We start from the raw sequence: 20664 nt of genomic DNA, 5'->3' as shown, positions 1-20664 counted from the left end.
GGGGGGGGGGTAAATTTGTTTCTATGATCACATTTCATCAACTTCTGAACAGAAATTTTTTAGAATGTTGAAAGGGTTTTTATGTGTTTATTAAAATAGTAATTTTTTACCTTTTTGGCTTTCCGCTCATGAACTTTTCTGTGATGTTCGCGAACTTTTGCTTCGGATCCAAATCCTTTTTCGCAAATTTTACAGAAACAAGTTTTCTGTTTATGCCCATCCAAATGTCTAAAATAAAGTTTTTATATGTGTCCAGTCCATTCATAATCCATATCTCTAGAATCTACAAGTTTTATGCCAATGTTTATACATACTCATCCATGTCTAAAAAAAAGTTCTCTAGATTTTCATCCATATTCCATGTATGTAGATTATAGAAACTACAAATTTTCTGTTTATGAACATCCATGTGTTTTAAAAAGCTTTTCTCTGTGTCCATCTATATGTCTAGAAACTACAAGTTTCTTTTTTATACTTATAATTATACCCATCCATATGTCTAAAAGAGAAAGTTTAAGGATCCTCCATATTCCCTATGTCTATAAAAGTTTTATGTTCTTCCATATGTCTAAAAAACAAGCTGTCTATTTATGCCCATAGCCTATCGGTGTCTTAAAAATAAGTTTTCTGTTTCTGACAATCAATATCCGTCAAAGTGTCAGGTTGAAGACAAGTCTTCTTTTCGAAACCTTCTATATGTTAAACTAGCTGAAGGGCCCGGCGTTGCCCGTAAAAAAAATTTGAAAACAAAATTTGAAAACAAAATTTTGAAGCCACCTATATGAGTGTCCACCAAAAATTTCAGCCCATTCGGTCCAGCCGTATGGCCGGCTATACGCTACATATATATGAATGTCTTGCAGAATACGAGTAAAAGACGACATTGTTTTCTTCTTTATTCTTTGATATTTAGTAATAAATATTAATAAGAAATTTTTTGAAATAACAATCTTGCTGGGGCTTATTTTTATTAGTTTGAAAGCAAAATAAATTAAATCTCAGCGCGCACGCACTTACATGTAAGTATCTTAAAAATTATGTTTCATTCTTTATGTGAACATAAATCAACCAATTCTTTTTTGTCTCAGAAACTAGATTTAAGGTTAACATTAGCTTTAAGCTTATTAAACCTAGCTAAGAATAGTATGTCGTCTTCTACAGACTCTGTTACAATAGACTCAGGTCCATGGTGAAACCTGTTAAGATGGTATGTCTTGAAGAAAGATTTCCCGCAAAGATCACAAACATGTTTCCTCTCAGCATCCCCGTGCTTGCTCTTCATATGAGAGGAGAGGTTTCTCTTGTTCTTAAACCTGGCAGAGCAGATCTAACAGAAAGAAATCTATCAATTAAAGGAACAGTAAGCTTAATTTCAAGTGACCCTCCATGCGAAAATAGCAATACCCGATTTACAACGGTAATCTTAAATGCTTTGTCTCATTAAATATGAATTTGATATGCATGTTTTTGTTAACTTAATTTTTTTTGCGCAAATTTACAGAAAATTGACGTTAAATTTCACATTTTTTGATCAGGTAAAGGTTTCAAGGGTACTGTTATAAATTGGGCATTGCTATTTTTACGCATGAAGGGTCATTTAAAATTACGCTATCAATAGATCAATAAATTCACTAATAATTGCCACCAACTGTTCAAAGATTGATTCAAATTAAATTAAACTTTTAGGACGTCTAAATTGAAAGTCAATTTGCTGAATCAATTCATCAATTAAATCATTAAATCAATCATAACAAACCATGTAATAAACTGATCAAGAATTAATTGATTGATTGATTGCATGCATTTCTTAACTGGATTGATTGAATAGGATTTATATACCTCACATATTATATTTTAACTAGGGATATATGTTGCTAGATGTGAATTTTATTTTTATTTTTATTCATAATTAATTGTTTTTCCTAACTAATTGATGAATAAATACTAGATTATTATATATCACATATTATATTTTAACTAGGGTTATGAGTTACAGTTATGAGTTAATAAACATGGGAATTATTGTCTTTTTAAATAATTCTTTGATTTAGTATAGTGATACCTACTAAGAAAGCTGTAATCTGTAAGAGTTTCGTCTGCTATGTTCACATTTTGTTTGTTTATGTTTTGACTGCATACGGTTGTACTTAGTAAAACAAGAAAATTGCAGAATACAAACAGAGTAAACTTGTCTGTCTTCACTATTCATATTGCGGAGACATTATGGACACATCTTTACAGTCTTTTACCCTTTTCATAAAATAAACTCTAACAGACAAAATAATATTATGGCTTTTGACATTAGGTATTACACTGCTAATTCATAACAAAGACGATATCGAATTCGTCACTGAATTCCCATGTTTTTTGGGACACCCTGTATGTAGTATATGCGAATTTAACTCTTAGTTCATAGATTAAGTGATTGATTGATTGTTAACTTTTTAGTGATTGATTGATGGCTAACTTTTTAAATGATTGATTGATTGAATAAATATTAGATTATTTTACCTCACATGTTACATTTTGACTAGGGTTATGGGTTGCTAGATGTGAATTTAACTCTGACTTCTCAAAGAATGATTTACCGCAGTGAGCACACACGCAGTTCTTCTCGTGAAAGTGAACTCTAAAAAACAAATTTTAAAGATGTAACAAAAAATAAAAATATTTTCCTATATTACCCAAAACAATTGTTTAATGATTATTCTAAAGAAATGGGATTTCAACTTTTTACTTTATGATACTTTCCACAATTTTATTATTATTCCTTACAATTAAGGTTCTATAGACATTTCAAGTGTAATTTCATTTATAGCGTAGCATGTCCGATTCACAACGGTACCCTTTAGCTCACAATCAATTAGAAAGATTACGCAATTTTTCAATTTTTAAATGTGTTGAATTTTCTTCATTATTTCTATAGTAAGAGGAACTACAGATCACTAGTTAGACTTTTCAATAAAAGATGTACCCCTGTAATCTGTTACCTGGCAATATGATTTCGAAGAACCAGATCACTTGCCAGACTTTTCAATAAAAGATGTACCCCTGTAATCTGTTACCTGGCAATATGATTTCGAAGAACCAGATCACTTGCCAGACTTTTATGACAAATATAACATTTTGGAACATTCTCCTCGGTGGTGTGTTTTGTCCTAAAATATTCTTGGCTATTAATAAAATATGACTGGAACTAATTTAACAGACAGAACAGTGTCTTTTTTTCTTTTTAATTGACCAATCCTCAGACGCGTTGCCTAATTCCCTTTTCTTTGCAAACCGATGCAGTGGAAAACCTTTTGTTTTGATTTTTATTTGATACAGCAGGATTCAGAGTTACAAAAAGTCTTCGACATCTGTTTTTTGTAACAGTAAAACGTCAAAACGGCTGAACCGATTGGGTTCACATTTTTTGTGGGACCTCGCACTATCCCAGGGAAGGTTTATGGATGGTTGGAATTGAAAGTATGTGCCTTAAAATTTTTTTCAAAATTTAAAAATTGTCAAGACATTTTATAAATTCTTTCGATTTCTACAAAATTCTTGGTTAAACTGTATATTACCTTATATGGTTCCTAAGTGTCTTGGATGCTGAGAAAGTGGCGGGACAGTGGCGGCAGGTCAACTTATAAGCACTATGCGTCTCCTATAAACATTTTAAATACAGGGTGACCCAAAAACGCGGACAAGGATTTTTAGCCCTTTTAATCGTTAGAAAAGAATCAATAAATGTGCCCCAGTATGTAGTTTTTAATCTTAGAAGGGGTCATTAATTAAGTTTTTATCTTCCAATCTTTTCCTTTGGTGTAAAACTATGTCGAATATTCGAAAATTTCTCTGTTAACTTTAGATAACCAGTATTGCTTAAGATACGAAAAAAATCATTGACATCTATCTAAACCCCTTAGATAATTCTTCATGGCTTTCTTAAATCAAAGGTGTATACGTAGTCCTATACCCAGAACTCTATGAAGAGAAACTTATAAAAGATAGGTTGCAGAAATCCCAGCCCCATGGTTGGAACAGCTTTGATGGACCTTGGAAATAGGTCGTTTTTTGCATGGCTTTAAATCGGAGCCTCCTAAGTATTCATTAATATGATTTCTAAGCATTGTTAAATTGTCTTCTTCTTCTAAAATTAAAAACTAAATACTGGGACACTTTTTCGAGTAATTTCTTTCAAAGATTATTGAGACTTAAAAACCCTAATCCTTGTTTTTTTGGGGTCACCCTATATATAAAAAAAAATAACGAAAAAACTGAAACAGCCACAATTTGAGCCAGAAAGCAAAATAACTGAAGGTAGCAAGTTTAAAATATTTAATAATAAAAACAGTTTTTAGTTAAGAGACTGTAAGCGTAATTTCAAGTGATCCTTCTTGCAAAAAAAATCAATTCCGGATTTACAACGCTGTGTGTTCATCGAGTACAGAGATCTCTGTGTATTCTTAAAAATTCCGAAGTGCGCAGTGTACAGCGTAGAATCGAAACAACTGATACGTTACTAACGTCCAGAAAAAATATTATCTTTTAATGTTAAAAACAGTTTTCGAACATTTGAAAGTAAATATTAATTTTCTGCCACTTCAAGAAAGTAATTATTGATATTTCTAATGTATAACAGATTGCAAAAGAAAATGTTGAACAATTAAAAGCTTTTTAACAGATTAAGGAGGATATGTCTAAGGTACCATTGTGAATCGGGGAGGTCCCTCATTAAATAAAAGTCACTTAAAATTACGCTTAAAGAGATTTTGTTAGTTTGTCAATTTCACCTTGTGCACTTTCAGAAGACTAACATTGTAGAACATTTTCCCGCAGATCTCACAGGGAATATTTTTCTTCTTTAAATGCACAACATCGGCGTGCACGCGCATATTGGATTTTGTGTGAAATTTTTTTCCACAGCCTTCCATACATTCAAACTAAAAAATGGTTATTTGAATTTCGTTCCAAACATACATCATTAAAATTGCACAAGAAAACAATTGTAGTCCCTAAATGTAGAACTTTGGCCCTTTTATTCCTCCTGAGATTTTATAGCTCTTCAATAGCACTTAAGAGAAAGAAAACCTAGTGCAAAACAGGAAAAAATCTATCTTAAATTTTTTTTTTGTTCAATCTGGATGTTTTTGTTCCGAAATAAATCTAGCACCCCCCTCACTTAAATCCTGTATCCGCCCCTGTTTGGGAATGTCCAATTCGGAAGTTTTACAGTTAGAAAGCTGTGGATTTGGAAAATAGTATTCGGGAAAGTGTACCTTACACCGAGATTGAAAGCCCATGGATGTATTTATTACCTTGGGCTCCGAATGTAAATTTTCATGTTCCTTTAACACTCTTCGTTCTTTAAACACTTTCCCACACTTTTCACAGGTGAAGGGTCCCTGAACGTAGTAGGTGAAGTTCTTTTTGTACAATTAAAAGGTAATGGCTAGTGTTGTTATAAGCATGGCGGGTATATTACCCCCCCCCCTTCAACGTTTGTGGGAAACGCATTTTTTAGGGTTTTATTCCGGAATTAAAGAGAAAAAGTATTTTATGGGAAAAAAAAACTTTCCCCGTTTAATAATTTATTAAAAGGTCTTCATATCTCACCAGGGCGTTCAAATCTTTTGAAAATAAAAAAACACAAAGTTTATTTAGTAAACTGTAAACGTAGCTTTAATCGATCCTGCATTTGTTAAGTAAAATCTGTTGATTACAACTTTGTTCTTTAAATATGTGCCTGATTAAAGATATCCTTATTTTTTCTTGTTTGGAAGCCATATTTGATGTTAACATAATGCGGAATTAAAATTTCCATTTTTGAAGAAAGAGCTTTTTCCTTTGAACTCTTCTGCTTTTCCTCAGTCTTAACCTCTACAGAGGTCATAGTCTCTAAATTCACATCATTATTATCATTATTATCATTATTATCAATTATCATTATTATCATTATTATCAGTATTATCAGTATTATCAGTATTATCATTATTATCATTATTATCATTATTATCATTATTATCATTATTATCATTATTATCATTATTATCATTATTATCATCATTATCATCATTATCATTATTATCATTATTATCATTATTATCATTATTATCATTATTATCATTATTATCATTATAATCATTATTATTCATTATCATTATTAAATCTCAAATTTTTCTAAATAACTAAAATGTTTTCTTGGGGTAAATTTACAATTTTCCATAGCTTCAATAATATAAATTCAAATACTCACAAACCTGGTTTTCTATCCTGATTTGCTTTGTCCCCTCCCTCCTCATCCTCCCGTTCTTCATCAAGGTCGCCCTTCTCCTCATCTCCACTCTTCATCTTGTACTTCTTGTTCTCTTGTTCTAGCTCCTCAAGCTTAACCTCCAGCTTCCTAGGAGGGTAATCTGGGGAAACTTAGTTGGATGTTTATAATTACGTTAAAACTAAAAATATTTTAAATATTAATGTTCTAATTAGAAACCAGATCCGTTACTTCACAACTTCCTACCTCCAGATAAGCAAAATATTGGAATTAACCAATCCTGATATTCTTAAAAATCGTTCTCTTTGCAGAAGCTAACAAACTTAGCAGGATTCAAATATTATTCCTACTTTAAGCAAATCTACAGAAATAAACTTTAACCTACCTCTCCTCTTCCCCCTCACCTCCCCTCCGGCCCCATTTTGTTCAAAAGTTAATTTAAACCATTGAAACCAAAAAATAGGAATTAAGGTGACTATAATTAATAAAGCTGGGTAATTTTTCGTTTAAATATGCTTACCTTTTAGATCTATCATGCTTTGAACCGGTTTCTTCTCCTTTAACCTCCTTGCTGAGATTGAACCCGTTTGATCCAGTCAAACATCTAAATATAGAAATCCACAAATACAGAATAAAGTTAAATTAATAGTTCAAGGCGAATGCAATGAATAAATTCTGTTCAAGATTGAATGACCCTGTATTTAGTAAACACGAAAAGAAAAAAACGTTTACTTTTCCTAAAATAATAAGGATAGGTCTAGACTCTAGTAAACATATTAAATGATGGGTTCAGGTGAAGGGGGTACCTGATAAACATATTAAATGATGGGTTGAGGTGAAGGGACAACCTGATACACATATGAAAATGATGGGTTGAGGTGAAGGGGCTACCTGATAAACATTTCAAATGATGGGTTGAGGTGAAGGAGGTACCTAATAAACATATTAAATGATGGGTTCAGGTGAAGGGGCTACCTGATAAACATATTAAATGATGGGTTGAGGTGAAGGGGTACCTAATAAACATATTAAATGATGGGTTCAGGTGAAGGGGGTACCTGATAAACATATTAAATGATGGGTTGAGGTGAGGAGTAAGAAGATATATAACCGCAAGGAACTCTTGAACCTCCTGAGAACTGAATTCAGGAAGAATAATACAAGCATCTTCTTNCAACCAACCAACCAACCAACCAACCAACCAACCAACCAACCAACCAACCAACCAACCAACCAACCAACCAACCAACCAACCAACCAACCAACCAACCAACCAACCAACCAACCAACCAACCAACCAACCAACCAACCAACCAACCAACCAACCAACCAACCAACCAACCAACCAACCAACCAACCAACCAACCAACCAACCAACCAACCAACCAACCAACCAACCAACCAACCAACCAACCAACCAACCAACCAACCAACCAACCAACCAACCAACCAACCAACAAACCAACCAACAAACCAACCAACCAACCAACCAACCAACAAACCAACCAACCAATTCATCTATCAACCATTTAACCAACCAACCAACCAATCACCTAATTTCCTCCAGGGTATGGGCTGAGAAAAGAGGAATATTTAGATCTGAACTTGGTTGCAGGTTTATACAGTCCAGCTCCTAACAATATCAATCAATCAGTTAGAAATCTATACCTATATTCTACACATAGTTGAAATCTCTGTTTGTCTCTCCGACCAAAACTCGGGAACCCCTTAACTTGATCGAATTGCCTCCAATTTTAATTGGGGAACTCGGAAGAACCACGGAAATTGTCTTAGCTTGTTTTTGAGATTCTAAGTTGAGGGAGTCCCTTTAATAGGAATAATAATTTGACTCGTAATTTATGTAATTTACGTAGTTTACGAAATTTACGTAATTTACGTAATTTACAACCAAGCGAAATAAATGGCAGGAGCAACTATAAGTAATTGAGTACCCCTGGGCAACGCTGGGTTCTCAAGCTAGTTATATATTATAAAGCGAAGGCTCATTATATATTTGTATATATGGGAACCCATGGTGTTGACATACTAAAAAGAACGTTAGAATTTTAGTCAATGTCTTAAAAATAAATTGGTTTTTGATGTCTTATACCTGCACACTAATATCTTGAGTAAATCCATCATGGTACACTGGACTGTGTACTGCGTCAGTAAATTGGTTACTAGAGGTGTAAACAACAGTATCTACAATATAAACATATAAATAGTTATATATATATTTATATATATATATTCATATATATACNGATTCCTAAAATTAAACAAACTACTCGAGATTCCTAAAATTAAACAAACTACTCGAGATTCCTAAAATTAAACAAACTACTCGAGATTCCTAAAATTAAACAAACTACTCGAGATTCCTAAAATTAAACAAACTACTCGAGATTCCTAAAATTAAACAAACTACTCGAGATTCCTAAAATTAAACAAACTACTCGAGATTCCTAAAATTAAACAAACTACTCGAGATTCCTAAAATTAAACAAACTACTCGAGATTCCTAAAATTAAACAAACTACTCGAGATTCCTAAAATTAAACAAACTACTCGAGATTCCTAAAATTAAACAAACTACTCGAGATTCCTAAAATTAAACAAACTACTCGAGATTCCTAAAATTAAACAAACTACTCGAGATTCCTAAAATTAAACAAACTACTCGAGATTCCTAAAATTAAACAAACTACTCGAGATTCCTAAAATTAAACAAACTACTCGAGATTCCTAAAATTAAACAAACTACTCGAGATTCCTAAAATTAAACAAACTACTCGAGATTCCTAAAATTAAACAAACTACACTCGAGATTGCTAAAATTAAACAAGCTACTCGAGATTCCAAAATTGAACAAACTACTCGAGATTCATAAAATTCAAAAAAATATTCTAATAATGAATTGTCTTTTTCTATGTCTTTTGTTTTTAATTCCCTCGCGGACTCAAGGACGAAAAAAGCTAAGAAATATCTGAGAGTTGAGGATTAATTAAGTTTCTGCCATTGTTCATCATAGATCTACAGTATTACCCACAAAAGAAAGATGAGACTTCAGAGACTTCTGTTCGGAATTTATACTATCTGTTTTTTTCTTTTCACGAGCCATTGGAACTGTAAACTTATCTCTTCCTTTGCAAAATCATTAAATAAGCAATTAAAAAACCGCATTCAATGCAGGCGACCTAATTTGAGCTTGAGATCGGCATAATTGAAAGGTTTTAGTTTTACGTTGTCTTTACAGTTTCATCCTTTGTGGGTAACCCTGTAGAGTGTAGGTTTGATTATCGTTAAATGAATCGCCAATAAGAGTTGGTCTAAATAACTATAATAATTCCTTTAACAAAACAAACCTGCATAAAGGGAAGTAGGTGAGCTAAACTGATTAATAGAACTAGAGTACACACCACTTGTAAACACTAAAAAAATTAAGAAATAAAATGTCTTCGCTTTTGCAATCAAAATATCTTTCGAACGGTGTAATAATACAATTATAACACTATTATTTTGGTTCTCAGAGCTATAAAGTTTTTGGACAGATATTTTCATTTTATCAAGAAGGTTCAAGAATAAGCTCAAGCTCAAGCTCGGGACAAAATATAATCCAAAAATGCGATAACCTTTGAGATATAAAGGCAAGTCCGAAAACTTTATAGCAAGTTATGAAACTATTGTGTACTTTATCATTCATACTCACTTCATGGTGAATTTCATTATCGACGTATACTATAAAGTAATCATCGTGCTTTAAAGTTCAACTAGGTCTATATTATAGCACTGTGCTATAATGTTAAATTAGCTGTATATTATTAGCACCGTGCTAAAAAGTTTTGATTGGTTCCCGAAATTTTTCCCAAAAATTTATGATATTTTTAGAAATTAAATAAATTAAAATCAACTTAAAAATTTGTTTCTGTTTTTTTTTAAAGCTTACAATATCTATCCAAAATAAAAAGTGTTTCGATTTTTTTTTTTTTTTTTTTTTTTTTTTACTAGTAAATAAATGTTTCTCACCCGAGCTTGCCGGAGTAAGGAAACTAGGATGGTTTTCAGAATCAGAAAATTCAATGAAGTTCTCAGCAACCGTGTCCTACAGTGGTCGGCGAATAAATTAATAGAATGAAGACGACTGTTTTGTTAAGTTTTGATTATTATTGAGTTTTTTCTCTCGAAAGTTTACTAGTAATTAAAGAGAAGCTTTTTTAAGATTCTTTGTTTTTTTTTGTATTGGTCTACATTGCACAAACAAAAGCGTATGTTATAGGGGTGTTTTTCCACGAAAAAATAATACCCCCCACCCAATCCCGAAGTTAGGTATGTTAAAGTGGGGCGCAAAAAAATTTGTCGGGGCTTTCTTTGCTGAATTTTGAAAAACAAATGGTTTATAGGGAAATGAACGATTATTTTGAGAAACTATTAAAAAGGATGAAAAATCTTGCCTTGTGAAGTCCATTTTCTTTTTCTTTTTTGCGCAATTCATTAAATTGTGATTCTTAGCATTTTACACACTCCTGCTATTTTTCCAAAAGTCCATTAAATTATGTTTAGACTTAATAAGTATCTACACTTTTTCAGGGATTTTATAAAAATAATCAATAATATCAAATTGCCCTGATCAAAGATCAAAGTTACAATTAAGAAAACGCATTAGATTTCATTCCTACACAATTTACTGATGGCCATCGATTTGAGACATTTCGGGATTTTTGACGCAAGTGCTTGACCCATTTATACGTCAATAAATAGGATTTACAACTCAGATTCTTGTGAAGCCTCTAAAAAGTGTAAAAATGGACCTCAAAACGATACCCATCTGTATAATCACAAACAGCAGGAATTTGTATTACCAAAACTCTAACTTATGAAGCTTAGTCTTCCAAGTTGTAATTCAACTAAGGGTAGAATTAGGACTTGTTTTGCAATAAACTTTAAATTGTGACGTATTAGGTCAGTCCTGGAACAAATTTAAAGGGACTGGCGCAGATATCTCAAGTGACCTTCTATTTAAAAAGAGCATGCCATAATTTTAATAATTTTAATTATTCCACGGTTTTTCTTTTAATATTATAACAATAATTTTGATTATTACACTTTCTTCCTACGCATAATATGAGAGATAAGAATGTCTAGAACACATTAAAAAAAATTGGATCCTATCTAGACATAAAAAGGTGTGAGCCACATATGTTTCCAAGCAAAAAAAAATCTGAATGATTGATTGATGGGATGGGCGGATTTTTGGTAATGTCAATTTGGTAATGACAATTTGGTAGTGACAATTTGGTAATGACAATTTGGTAAGGTGACATTTTGGTAACGACGATTTGGTAATGACAATTTAGTAAGCTCACAAAAGTGACAATTTGGTAATGACAATTTGGTAAGCTCACAAAAGTGGCAATTTGGTAATGACAAATTGGTAACCACAAAAAAGTGACAATTTAGTAATACAAATTTGGTAACGTCATAAAAGTGACAATTTGGTAAACGAAATAAAAGTGACATTATGTAAAATTGTTTAATTTTTAGTTTTATATTCAATTGAAGATAATTGATTCTAGGAATCTTTTATTTCTGCACAAAAGAAATGCGTTAAAATAATTGTAAAATTCGCAATATTTTCTAAAAACCACGTTTCAACCTGCACTTGTGTCATATACTGCAAGAAGAGGAGACTTGGATCATGAATTACTTATTCATCACCCCTTCTAGGGGTGGCAAAATGTTACAAGATTCAGAAGGACTCAAATACTACAACAAGAACGGACTTTATGTATGTCAATGTTAGGAAGTTATCAATGTTACTTTTTATATGTAGTTACCTTCCCAGAAATTGTCTTAACCTAACTTAACCCAAAATATTGTGAGAAACAGCACATTATTTAACATTTAATAGCCCGCAGCGCTTGGCCCCTAGCCCACCCTAGCCGCAGCTCTCGGCCCATAAATTGTCTTAACCTAACCTAACCCAAAATAATGTGAGAAACAGCACATTATTTAACATTTAATAGCCCGCAGCGCTCGGCCCCCTAGCCCACCCTAGCCGCAGCTCTCGGCCCATAAATTGTTTCAACCTAACCTAACCTAACCCAAAATATTGAGAGACAGCACATTATTTAACATTTAATAGGCCGCAGCACTCGGCCCCCTAGCCCATTCTAGCCGCAGCGCTCGGCCCAGAAATTGTCTTAACCTAACCTAACCCAAAATAATGAGAGAAACAGCACATTATTAAACATTAAATTGAATTAAATTTAACTTTTATCAACAAATTGTCACTTTTTAGTAGTTACCAAAATGTATTACCAAATTGTCACTTTTTTGTAGATACCATATTGTCATTACCAAATTGTCACTTTTATGACGTTACCAATTTGTCATTGCCAAATTGTCACTTTTTTGTAGTTACCAATTTGTCCTTACCAAATTGTCACTTTTGTGAGCTTACCAAATTGTCATTACCAAATTGTCGTTACCAAATTGTCGCCTTACCAAATTTTCATTACCAAATTGTCATTACCAAATTGACATTACCAAAAATCCGCCCGTCATTGACGGGTTTCTACATTTTTGGGGCAAGTACTTAAAATCAAGGTAGGATGCTGATTTTTTAATCATACCATTTTGGATGATATATCTCGACACCATCTTCAGGATTTTAATTTTTTTATGTATACATTCTGAACTCTTTAGTAAGTGATATGCATGTCGATAACTAAACTTGGGGTGGGCATAATGAAATGTTAAAATTTCAGTCGATTGGAACAATCAGTAGTTTTTTTTTTACATTTTAAATTTTTTAACTCTTTGGCGTCTTTGCATGTTTGTACAAATTGACCGTAAAAATGAACAGCCCTAGTAAACATGTACAGTTTCATGTACATTTTAAAGAGTTTGAATATTTAAACCTGGAAAATATTGGAAAGCATTGAAGGATCTGGGCATCCTACTGTCAGAGGGACAGTGCTCAATGTGTGTCCATCTACATGGTCCATCATTTGATCCTCCCCACATACAGGGGTCATCAGCTGCTTCTCTACAGCAACATGATCAATCAGCTGATTCCCAGATTCCACGTGTTCTATCAGTTGAACATGGTTCACAATTCTTCTGTTTATATTTAGATTCTGCAGTTGCTCTGCATGAGAATTCATTTCGCTCCCGTCCTTTATTGAACTAAACACCAACCAGCTCTTAATCAACCATTAAAATTGGCGGGCATTTTAAAAATCCTTATTCATATTTATGATCTGAAATAAAGTGAAATAAATATTTCTACATCTAAGTTGCATATTGCTATCTAAGCAACGAGAAAAGTGCTTGAAAAACGCTTTGGATATACGTAAATAAATTCATAAAAATACGATAAAAAGCTAGTATTACAACCAATTGAAGTGGTTTTGAGTTTGGTAACGTTGAAGGATCAAAGTTTATTGAGCTAATTTAATAAAACCCAATTAGATTACAGAAGCTTGGAATGTTTTTCTTTTCAATTCAATGCATCCAGACTGCCTTCGTAGTTTTTATAGATTCTTAAATCTTAAGAGTAATAATTATTTAAGGTATTTTGAATACAATTGAATAGTTTTTGAAACAGTAGCGAGTAGAAAAGAACTAATTTGTATTTTCTGTACAAATGTAAAAAATAACTCAAAACTGTTCAGAGTTAAGAAGTTTCCTAAATAATTAATCTGAACTTACCTAGTCTCATTTAAAAAGCATTCTTAGAAAATAATGAAAACTAAAATTTGATCTCTATCTTACTACAACTCTTTCTCTACAAGGTGCAATACAGTTAAACCGTACAATTTGTACATGAATGCATTTTGTATTTTTTATACAGTTGCTCATTTAAATCTCTACGCATTAATTAAAAAATCATAAATTACATATTATAATTAATCATAAATACTTCTATTCTCGTAAACTGGGTAAAATTATTAAAAAACTAGCCATACAAATCACACATAATTCACGCAGGGTGGGGGGTCAAATTCAACATTCTAGACACTTTTAAGTTGAGAAATTATAAATAGTTTCCCAAACAAGATAAAAATTGAGTTATATGTTAGCAATTTAAACCAGGAAGAAGTCCCAAAATATTAGTTTTTATGGCTTTTCAAAATGCATTTTAAAGCAAGAAATACAATTTAAATTGAAAATTTGGAATTATTACAGAATTTCTAGCAATAACTTTCTTCAGAAGTAAATATCAAATCTGGCCGTTAATAAGATTTAAATTGTTCTGAAAATTTAATATTCAGGTCCTTGGATCTGAATTTTCGATTTCAAGTTATAATCTGGCAACAGAAACGCCTAGTTTCACAATTTTAATCTGAAGGGAAATTGAAATCGCGCATATCCCAAGTCTTAAACATGGCCGTTCAGTGGTTTGAATACTTTTTTATTCCTATTAACATGAGCAACCAGACTCCATGTTCTGGGTTGGAATAGGAGTGTCCTTCAGGATAACTTCGGTCATGTCGTCTTTCTTTGGTTCAGCTGACTCCATGCCGGGAAGTGCCGCGGCAACGCGCCTGAACAGCTGCTTCACGTTGTATCCGGCCTTTGCACTCGTCTCAATAAACATCACGTTCAATTCTTTTGCCTAGGAACAAAATTAAGTTTAGATTTTATCACAATTACACACAATTGTTGGAGATCGTTCAAAGTTTTCGACTAGAAGCCTGAAGTATTGACATGTTTATATTAAAAAATGATGAGAATTCAGTAATCTCAATAAATACTTTAGATACTTCAAGACTATCCGGTGTTATCTATATATAAATTTGGCTTGTCTGTCTGTTTGTTTGTATCCAATAAACGTCAAAACGGCTGAACCGATCGGGCCCAAATTTTTTGTGGGACATCACGCGACCACAGGGAAGGTTTATGAATGATCAAAATTTCAAATATTTGTCTCCATCAAAATTCGATCGTCATTAAATTTTTGAAAATTTTGAAAATCCGCGAATTATTTTTGTTTTGTTTTACGATGTACAGAAAGAGAACATGTTCACAATCTAAGGCTAGTTATCTAAATTGGCCGATTATACTAAAGTTGGTATGCCTGTTAACCCTATTCCGGCTGGGGGGGTAGTCCCAGGGATCCCCCTGACGTTTTTTGGAAATAACTCAAAATCTATTAAATTTTTTTTACTTTTCTAGCTTTGACGCCTTATTTTACCTTTACTAGACTAAATCTATATATAGACCCATTTCCGATCATTGGATTTCGACATTATATAGCTCTTTATAAAGCCTTAAACTTAAAGGATTTTTGCACAGATGCCTTTAAAGAGGATTTGCACATTTTTAGTTTTTCTTGAATAAAAATTTTGTTTCAGAAAATTTTGCAAATATTTTGGCATATTTAAATATGCAGTGGCAAGGGCTTTTCAAAAATGTATAATTTATCATATGACGCGCACTTTTTGTTTTTGCACATTTTTTCTTAATAAATTGAAATTGCAATAAATATTTGGAATTTAAAGGTTTACACTGTAAAAGGAGGGTTCAGAAACGTCCAGGAATATGAAATATTGTACTTTTAAATATGTAATCCAGGGAATAATAAAATTTTGAAGCTGTCCCTTAAAATTAGTTATTTGCAATGTTATAGATGGCTTAAATAAGAATTTGTTTGTTGAAGATTATTATGATTTAATAATAAAACCAATGATAGGTGACATGACTGATAATATATGATCTTGATATACATTATACATTTCGCTGCTTAGCATAATATTGATTGAACACATTGAACTGTGGGTCCGGCCTTCTAAAAGAAATTAACCCATATTATTGTTCGTTTGTTGTTTACCTTGTCCTTTATCCGATAGATCGGTTTAGTTTAAAGTTTACCTTCCTTGTCCTCTCATCAGTGGAAACCTGTCGTTTATCCGATAGATCAGTTTACTTTAAAGTTTACCTTCCTTTAACCCTCATCAGTGGAAACTTGTCGTTTATCCGATAGATCAGTTCAGTTTACAGTTTACCTTTCTTTCCCCCTCATCAGTGGAAACTTGTCGTTTATCCGATAGATCAGTTTTATTTCCCACCAACATTATGATAACATCAGATCCACGTTCAGTTCGTACATCATCAATCCACTTAGATGTCTAGAAAAAAATAGAAAATTAAGACCTGGAAACTTTTGAATAAAAAAGAAAAAGAAAAAAAAGATTTATTCATTTCCTCATCGCGGCATTATTTCTTATTAGAAAAATCCGATGCTCAGACTGATATAAGATTGGTAAAACTCGAGAGAATAACACTGGTTCATATTTCAAAAGTTTAAAGCTCAGTTATTATAATTTCACGACTATACTGAAGGATCAAAACAATTATATAAAGATAAAAACGATGTGATGCACTGGAATAAAAATGACAAAATGGACATCAAATGGGACATTTTGAAACTATCTCAAAAATTCGTTTGTATCAAAACAAGAAATTAATTTTTCTCCATTTAAACGCATAAAACTCAAAAAAAAACATGCCCGACACCTGAAAAAAAAAAGTTCAGAATGGAGGAATGATTTTTCAAGAAAATATACCCCTGTTCAATGTTCAATGTTTAATGTTTGATCAACATATCAAATAAATATATAACCCATAGACCAAATTTTATGAATTACCTACTGCCGGTTCGAATCCTAGATCACCAATTCAAATCCTCATAAATATTTATTTTTGAATCTATAACTCAGGGTTGGAACCGGCAATAGGTAGTTCAGCAACCACTTCCAAATTCATTAAATTCCATCCCTGTTTATGTTACCTGGTGGAATGAGTTAGCATTGGTGATATCATACACAACTACAGCAACCGTACTGTCACGGATATAAGACGGAATCAGGGACCTACAACAATTTTTATGTTACTTTTGTGTCCTTTATCACTCATGATCACTTCATAGTGGATTTTATTATTGACATGATATAAATTTATCATTGTGATAAAAAGTAATCATCGTGCCATAATGTTTAATTAGCTGTATATCATTGCACTGTGCTATAAAGGTTTGATTGTTTCCCGGATTTTCTCCAACTTCAGGACATTTCTAAAATATTTTTTCAATTTAAATCAATTCTTCAAATTTTGAATTTTGCTTTGTCAAAAAATTTTTGCGGATCCGGATCCGGATCCAAAATAAGTTTACAGAAATTAGAGGTCGAAACTTTTTTGAGAGGAATGAAATTAATCTGCAAATGCTGGAGATCAATGCTTGATCCCCATCTTTACAACACAAACTTGGGGTCATATGATCATTGATCATATCATTTTCTAACGACATATTCGCAGAAAAAGTTAATTAAAAATAATAAAATTTTTCCATGTTAGATAAAAATTCAAACTCTTCAATTAACGTCGTTTTCAGATTCTGTAGTTCTGACGAAAAGTTGAAAATTCTTTCTTCTTTTTTTCCCAGAGTACAAAGGACAACCGGGTAAGTTATAAAGAATGTGACACTTTCAAACCTGCAGACGAATGATAAAAGCCCGGGTCCGTCCTAGTATACAATGTTTAGACCCCTCCCCGCCCCCCCCCCTCCTATCAATTTTGTACAAAACCACTAATTTTCAGCAAAATTATTTTTTTTATTTTAGAGTTAGGTTAAGACAATTTATGGACCGAGCTGTGCGGCTAGGACAGGCAGGGGCCGAGCGCTGCGGCTAAGAAAGACTAGGAGGCCGGGCGCTGCGGCGACATGACCAATTACACCCTTGTTTTACAAACGAGATCCTTGTACAAAATTGATATAAGGAGGGGGGGGGGGGGTCCAAAAATCGTTTACTAGGAAATTCCCAAAAGCCCTCCAACATAAAAGTATTGCTACTTGAAAAATGCGGGAAAGTATCGACCTGAACCGTTCTTGTCCCGCGGTGTCCCAGAGTTGAAGTCTAACCGTTCTATCTTCAAGGTACATTGTCTTGGACAAGAAATCTATTCCAATTGTTGCCTAAATAGGAAAACATATGTTTTATTTTTAATCTTACAGTTCTTCGTCTACAGAATAAGGCTCTTCGCTCATATATATATTTGTTAACTAAAGGTAGCCGAACGGCCACACCATTTTGGCTAAAAAATTTTCTTAAAAACGTTAATTTTATTAAAAATTAAAACATGACAAATATCTTGTTTGAACAAATTAATTTATAAAACACAAACTTTAAGGTTTATACTCTTACATGAAAACTAATTTACAGCTTTCTTTACATTTCTAAATTCCGAATTCATACCTGATATGTATTGTCGAAGCTATCGTACATAAATCTTGTAATCAGAGAGGTTTTCCCAACACTTTGTTCTCCAAGAAAAACCAGTTTGAACTTCCGAAGAGGGTTTCCGAAATCTCCAGATGTCGCCATTTTTATTGCCGGTATCCAAGAGAATAGTTGAATAGAAAATCTGAAAATATCCAAGCCATCAAAATGAAAATTCTTACTTACAGAAATAATAAAAATCGAATTGTTGAGAGAAAAATCGAAGTGAGGTTTGAGATGGGCTCAATCCTAGAGCTATGTTTTTTTGCTTATTTGAACTATAATTTGGGTCCGTTCTAGTATTTAATTTTTGGGCCCTCCTATCAATTTTGTACATGGCCAAAATTTCAACTATTTTCAACAAAAAAAATATTCATTTTATATTATTTTATCTTTAGGTTAGTAAGACACTTTCTGGGCCGAGCGCTGCTGCTAGGAGAGGCTAGGGAGCCGGGCTCTGCGGCAATATGACCAATAATAACAATGTGATACCCATTAGATCCATGTACAAAATTGAAAGGGGGGGTGCAAAAATCGTATACTAGGAAATTACCGAACTATTTCTTGGTTCACTTGAACCATTGTTTTGCTCATTTTAACTATATTTTTGCTCATTTGAGCTATTATATGGCTTATTGGAACTTTTTTGGGCTCATTTGAACTACTTTATTTCTGTTTTGCTCATTTGAACTATTAATTGGCTCATTTGAACCTTTTATTGCTCATTTGAACCTTTTATTGCTCATTTGGCCTTTTTATTGTGCTCATTTGAACTATTGTTTTGCTCCTTAGAACTATTTTTTACACATTTGAACTATTTTTTTGCTCAATTTAACTATTTTCTGACTTATTTAATCTATTTTGTATGATTATATCTACCATATATTTATTTTTGTAGTTCAAATGAGCAAAAAAATAGTTCAAATGCGCAAAGAATGTTATCGTTTGAACTATTGGTACATTGTACCAAGTGCAATAGTTCAAACGACCAATAGATCAATAAGTCAATAGATAAAACGGCAGCAGTCCAAACTAAATAGCACCCTCGGACGGACCCCATCCACTACCCCCCCTGTAAAAAATGTACTGAAAATATGTTATTAAATTCCAGGATTAAGTTGGATTTAAACAATTTCTGGACCGAGCGCTGGAGCTATAAAGGCTAATGGGCCGAGCACCGCGCATAAGAAAGGCTAAGAGGTCAGGCGCTGCTTTAACTTTGCCTTGAAGGGGGGGGGGGGGGTTGTATTTATAACAAGGCAGATAAAGATTCCAAAAATTCCACAATAAACATTAAAATTTATTATGTAAGCAACTTTGGATTTATGATTTATGCAATATGCATGCACGATAAGGTTCAGCGGTGATTTCTTAGAGAACAATTTTTGGAACCCCCCTCCCCCATATCCTATCAATTTTATACAGCGCTCGGCCCTCTGAAATGTCCTAACCACAGCGCTCGGCTCAGAAATTGTCTTAACCTAACCTAACCCTAAAATAATACTAAATAATATAAAATTAAAGGTCATGTATAAAATTGATAGGAGGGGGCGGGCGGAGGGGGGTGGTTCCAAAAATCGAAATTTGGAAATGATTTGTGATTTTTCTATTGAGTTATGACGTCAACAAATTTCATAAAAACTTGCAAGATGTTAAAAATAATTACGATAACACTATTAAATAATTTTTAAAGAAATCAACGCCAACTTTAAGGTAATAGCTAACTAATTATACGACCTGAAATCAACCAGAACTTAATAAAAAGGAGATGTTCAATAAATTTAATAAGAAACGACCCCTCCCGGTCCGAGACACGTACTTAAGAAAACTGCGGGGCATTGCACAAACATAGCAGACAGACAAACTTTCTCTCAAATGGTGTCTTATCGATTGGACTAGTGTAAAATTGAACTAATGTATACCTTGCATGAAAGCCAGCAGATCAAATCTATCTGTTAAAGTTAGCGGTCTCAGGGGGCGTACAAGGGGGGACTGGTATAGCCGACCCCGTACGCGTGCCCCCCTAAGGGGGGGGGAATTTCCACATAAAAAAAATACTTTAATATAATTAATCTCACTTAAGCTCTATAATTAAAAAAAGTTTCATTAAAAAAGCTTTAATCA

At 32.9% G+C, this 20664-nt stretch overlaps 3 protein-coding genes across 3 annotated transcripts in view; all 3 read right to left on the bottom strand.

Moving 5' to 3' along the window:
- Nucleotides 1-7426, bottom strand: part of LOC111697808 (gastrula zinc finger protein XlCGF26.1) — a 9332-nt gene extending 1906 nt beyond the window's left edge. The window contains exons 1-11 of the mRNA XM_023467939.1: nt 7318-7426; nt 6780-6863; nt 6246-6388; nt 5831-5883; nt 5304-5390; nt 4779-4928; nt 3567-3649; nt 3066-3158; nt 2512-2629; nt 1197-1327; nt 111-228 (exon numbers count right to left, since the gene is read on the bottom strand). Of these exons, the coding sequence (XP_023323707.1) occupies nt 111-228; nt 1197-1327; nt 2512-2629; nt 3066-3158; nt 3567-3649; nt 4779-4928; nt 5304-5390; nt 5831-5883; nt 6246-6388; nt 6780-6863; nt 7318-7328 (1071 nt within the window). The 5' untranslated portion in view covers nt 7329-7426. The remainder of the gene's footprint in view (nt 1-110; nt 229-1196; nt 1328-2511; nt 2630-3065; nt 3159-3566; nt 3650-4778; nt 4929-5303; nt 5391-5830; nt 5884-6245; nt 6389-6779; nt 6864-7317) is intronic.
- Nucleotides 7427-9019: 1593 nt separating this feature from the next.
- Nucleotides 9020-13897, bottom strand: LOC111697829 (uncharacterized). The gene is made up of 4 exons (XM_023467956.1): nt 13180-13897; nt 10286-10361; nt 9625-9690; nt 9020-9060 (listed from the first exon to the last, which is right to left on the bottom strand). Exons 1-4 carry the CDS (start codon nt 13423-13425, stop codon nt 9020-9022), a joined length of 429 nt encoding a protein of 142 aa, XP_023323724.1. The 5' UTR covers nt 13426-13897.
- Nucleotides 13898-14079: 182 nt separating this feature from the next.
- Nucleotides 14080-20344, bottom strand: LOC111697817 (ras-related protein Rab6). The gene is made up of 6 exons (XM_023467946.1): nt 20278-20344; nt 18517-18685; nt 18139-18236; nt 17055-17136; nt 16270-16392; nt 14080-14879 (listed from the first exon to the last, which is right to left on the bottom strand). Exons 2-6 carry the CDS (start codon nt 18643-18645, stop codon nt 14685-14687), a joined length of 627 nt encoding a protein of 208 aa, XP_023323714.1. The 5' UTR covers nt 18646-18685; nt 20278-20344; the 3' UTR covers nt 14080-14684.
- Nucleotides 20345-20664: the final 320 nt, after the last annotated feature.

Source organism: Eurytemora carolleeae, unplaced genomic scaffold, assembly GCF_000591075.1.
Source record: "Eurytemora carolleeae unplaced genomic scaffold, Eaff_2.0 scaffold135, whole genome shotgun sequence".
Lineage (NCBI taxonomy): Eukaryota > Metazoa > Arthropoda > Copepoda > Calanoida > Temoridae > Eurytemora > Eurytemora carolleeae.
This window is presented reverse-complemented; position numbering and strand designations above follow the sequence as displayed.

Coding starts and splice junctions, on each gene's coding strand:
- LOC111697817 (XM_023467946.1), bottom strand. CDS start 18,645: ATGGCGACATCTGGAGATTTCGGAAACCCTCTTCGGAAGTTCAAACTG. Junction 17,137..18,138: donor GCGGGACAAGAACGGTTCAG/GTCGATACTTTC, acceptor AAATTGTTGTAG/GTCCCTGATTCCGTCTTATA. Junction 14,880..16,269: donor CTGATGAGGGGGAAAGAAAG/GTAAACTGTAAA, acceptor TTTTGTTCCTAG/GCAAAAGAATTGAACGTGAT.
- LOC111697829 (XM_023467956.1), bottom strand. CDS start 13,425: ATGAATTCTCATGCAGAGCAACTGCAGAATCTAAATATAAACAGAAGA. Junction 10,362..13,179: donor TGCTTTCCAATATTTTCCAG/GTTTAAATATTC, acceptor CGACCACTGTAG/GACACGGTTGCTGAGAACTT. Junction 9,691..10,285: donor CCTTACTCCGGCAAGCTCGG/GTGAGAAACATT, acceptor TAATTTTTTTAG/TGTTTACAAGTGGTGTGTAC.